At 43.8% G+C, this 2,656-nt stretch overlaps 1 protein-coding gene across 1 annotated transcript; it reads left to right on the top strand.

The window, feature by feature from the left end:
• The first annotated feature begins 498 nt into the window (after positions 1-498).
• On the top strand, positions 499-2,431 carry LOC147992126 (uncharacterized). Its single transcript, XM_087539772.1, is given in 3 exon segments — positions 499-1,825; positions 1,828-1,854; positions 1,857-2,431. Coding segments are annotated over 3 exon segments (1,929 nt in total).
• The last annotated feature ends 225 nt before the right edge of the window (positions 2,432-2,656 follow it).

The raw sequence follows: 2,656 nt of genomic DNA, 5'->3' as shown, positions 1-2,656 counted from the left end.
CAGCCGCCAGCCAGATCGGGGCTGGATGGGAAAAGGAGTGGGAGGGGCGCTAGGAGCCAAAACCTAGCTAATGTAGGAGGTAGGAGCGGGAGGGGGCTGAGCGGGCCAAAATATTGGGCTTTGGTTTCCACCGGTTAACTGGTCAAGGCGACTAATCGGTCTGACAACCGATTACTCGGCCTGATAGGCCCGTTAATCGGCTTGGGCAGTTAACACCACGAATAGGCACTATTCGAGTCGGGCACCTAGCGAGTAGAGGTTAACTGGCCCGTTAACTGATTTATTCGCCGAATTCTTGAACAGTGGTTTCAGATAAAGAAAAACCCACACAAGCACACCTGTCCACCTGGAGGGGGAGGGGGGAAGGCCAAAACCAAGCTAGCAAAAACTAGGTGGGTGGCAGATGCTATACTGGATTGGCTGAGAGAAGAACCTGTACTTGGTCCAACAGCACTCCATGGGAAGCTTTTTGAGAAGTACAAGATAGAAATTCCTTTCATGAGAATTTTCAATGCTAGGGAAAAGGCTCTTGATAGAATTAATGGTCAATGGAATGATAGTTTTCAGCTACTTTACACTTTCAAAGCTGAAGTGGAGATGGCAAGTCCAGGGAGTGTTGTAGAGATTGACAAGCATATAGTTCCATTCAAAATAAAAGGGAAGTCATTTCAGAAGGAGTGCTTCAGAAGGGCTTTTGTTTGTTTCAAGGCTTGCTGGCAGGGGTTTCTAGATGGTTGCAGGCCTTATTTGGCTGTAGATGCTACACATTTGACTGGAAGATGGAGAGGACAGCTAGTAGCAGCTTCTGCAGTTGATGGACACAACTGGCTATTCCCAGTTGCATTTGGTGTGGTGGAGGCAGAGTCTGAGGAAAGTTGGGTCTGGTTTCTGCAGCAGTTGCGCAACATTATAGGCACACCCCCAGGTTTAGCTATACACACAGATGCTTGCAAGGGTTTAGAGAGTGCAGTGGAAATTGTATTCCCTGGAGTGGAGCATAGGGAATGTATGCGACACCTAGCGCATAATTTCAAAAAGAAGTTCAAAGGTAAAGTTTATGATGAGAACTTATGGCCAGCATCATACACATGCAGCAAAAGGAAGCATGAACACCATTTGAGAGTGTTGTATGCTCAAAATCCTCTTGTGAAGGAGTACATGGATGCACATCATGGCAAGGTGTGGTCAAGAAGCAAATTCAACGAAATCTGCAAAGTAGATTATGTGACCAGTAACCTTGCAGAATGCTTCAATTCAAAGTTCAAGTCAGTGAAAGGGCTCTTGTTGTGGCAAGCATTTGACAAGATGAGGCAAATGATCATGATAAAGATGGCTCTTCCCAAAAGAATTACAGAAACACAATATGTTGGTCATCAAAAGCTCCCATCACTGATTAAGGCATTGCACTTGAAGGCAAGAGGACTGAAGATGAAATGTATTCGATCTGGTACATATGAGGGAGAGGTTACCTATACTGACACTAAAAATAGGGTATGGAGGTATCCTGTGAACCTAAGTACTAGAGAATGTACTTGTAGGCAATGGCAGATCCGTGGGAAGCCATGCATACATGCCCTACATCTGATGACCGTTATCGGGGATGCAGATGGTGAAGTTGATCAATATTGCTCTGAGTATTTCTCTGTTGCCAAATTTATGGCTGCTTATGCTGACAATGTGCCTGCACTATTGGGGAAAGATCAATGGAACATAGTAGATCCAGGGTTCAAACTCCACCCTCCTGTCATTACTAGACCACCAGGAACACCAAGGAACCAGAGGATTAGAGCAAGTGAGGAGGGTCGTCTACCAAAGAAGCGTGCTTGCAAAAATGTGGAGTTCTGGGGCATATTGCTAGCTTTGTACCAATGCAGTGGATGCATCATTTGGAGAGGAGAAAATATGGACAGCAGCCAATGCTAAGGAGAATGCAGCAACAATGGAGATTGAAGATGCAGTGGAGAATGCAGCAGCAAATGAAGCAGTGGAGAATGCAGCAGCAAATGAAGCATCTTGGTATGTGTTTGCATTTGTAGAATGCAGCTACCCTTTTGTTTGTATTTATTCTCTTTTTTGCCTATGGCTTATAATTTTATTTACCAGATCTAGGGAGAAAAGGCCAAGAGATGAAGAAGCAGAAGATTTTGAAACCATGGCCTTTGATGGTTTTGAAGCTATAAGAGAGGAAGAGGAGGGGGAAATTTTTCCAATTGTGCCTTTAAAGATTACTGAACCCATAGATGACCGTCAAATGATCGTCAAGTGCTCGGCGAGTGGAACTACTCCATCAGCACCTCCACGGGGAAAACCCCAAGTAAAGCCCAAGATCAAAAGGAACAAGAGTCTGAAAGAAAAGAGCATCTCAACTAGGGAAACCAGGAGCAAGACGGTGAAGCCAGCTGCAAACACAAGGAGCAAGTCGAAAATTTGAATTAAGTTGTTGGGAAATGTTTGTGTTGTCAATTTGAGGGCGAGTCGATCGCTTAAAACTTGGTAGATTTCTATTAAGATGTTGGCATCTTAAAACTTGGTAGATTTGAGCTACTGTGAAAAGTTATCAGTTGTAATAATGTTGCTTCTACTTTGGTTTCTTATTTGAGTCAGAATTCAAATTTCCATCAAAATTTGAATTTAAATCAATATTTGAATTTAGGGC

This window comes from Triticum urartu, chromosome 1A (genome assembly GCF_056163025.1).
Source record: "Triticum urartu cultivar PI428250 chromosome 1A, HENAU_Tu73, whole genome shotgun sequence".
NCBI classification, from domain to species: domain Eukaryota; kingdom Viridiplantae; phylum Streptophyta; class Magnoliopsida; order Poales; family Poaceae; genus Triticum; species Triticum urartu.
Note: the sequence above shows the minus strand (reverse complement) of the source record. Positions and strands in the feature narration are given on the sequence as shown.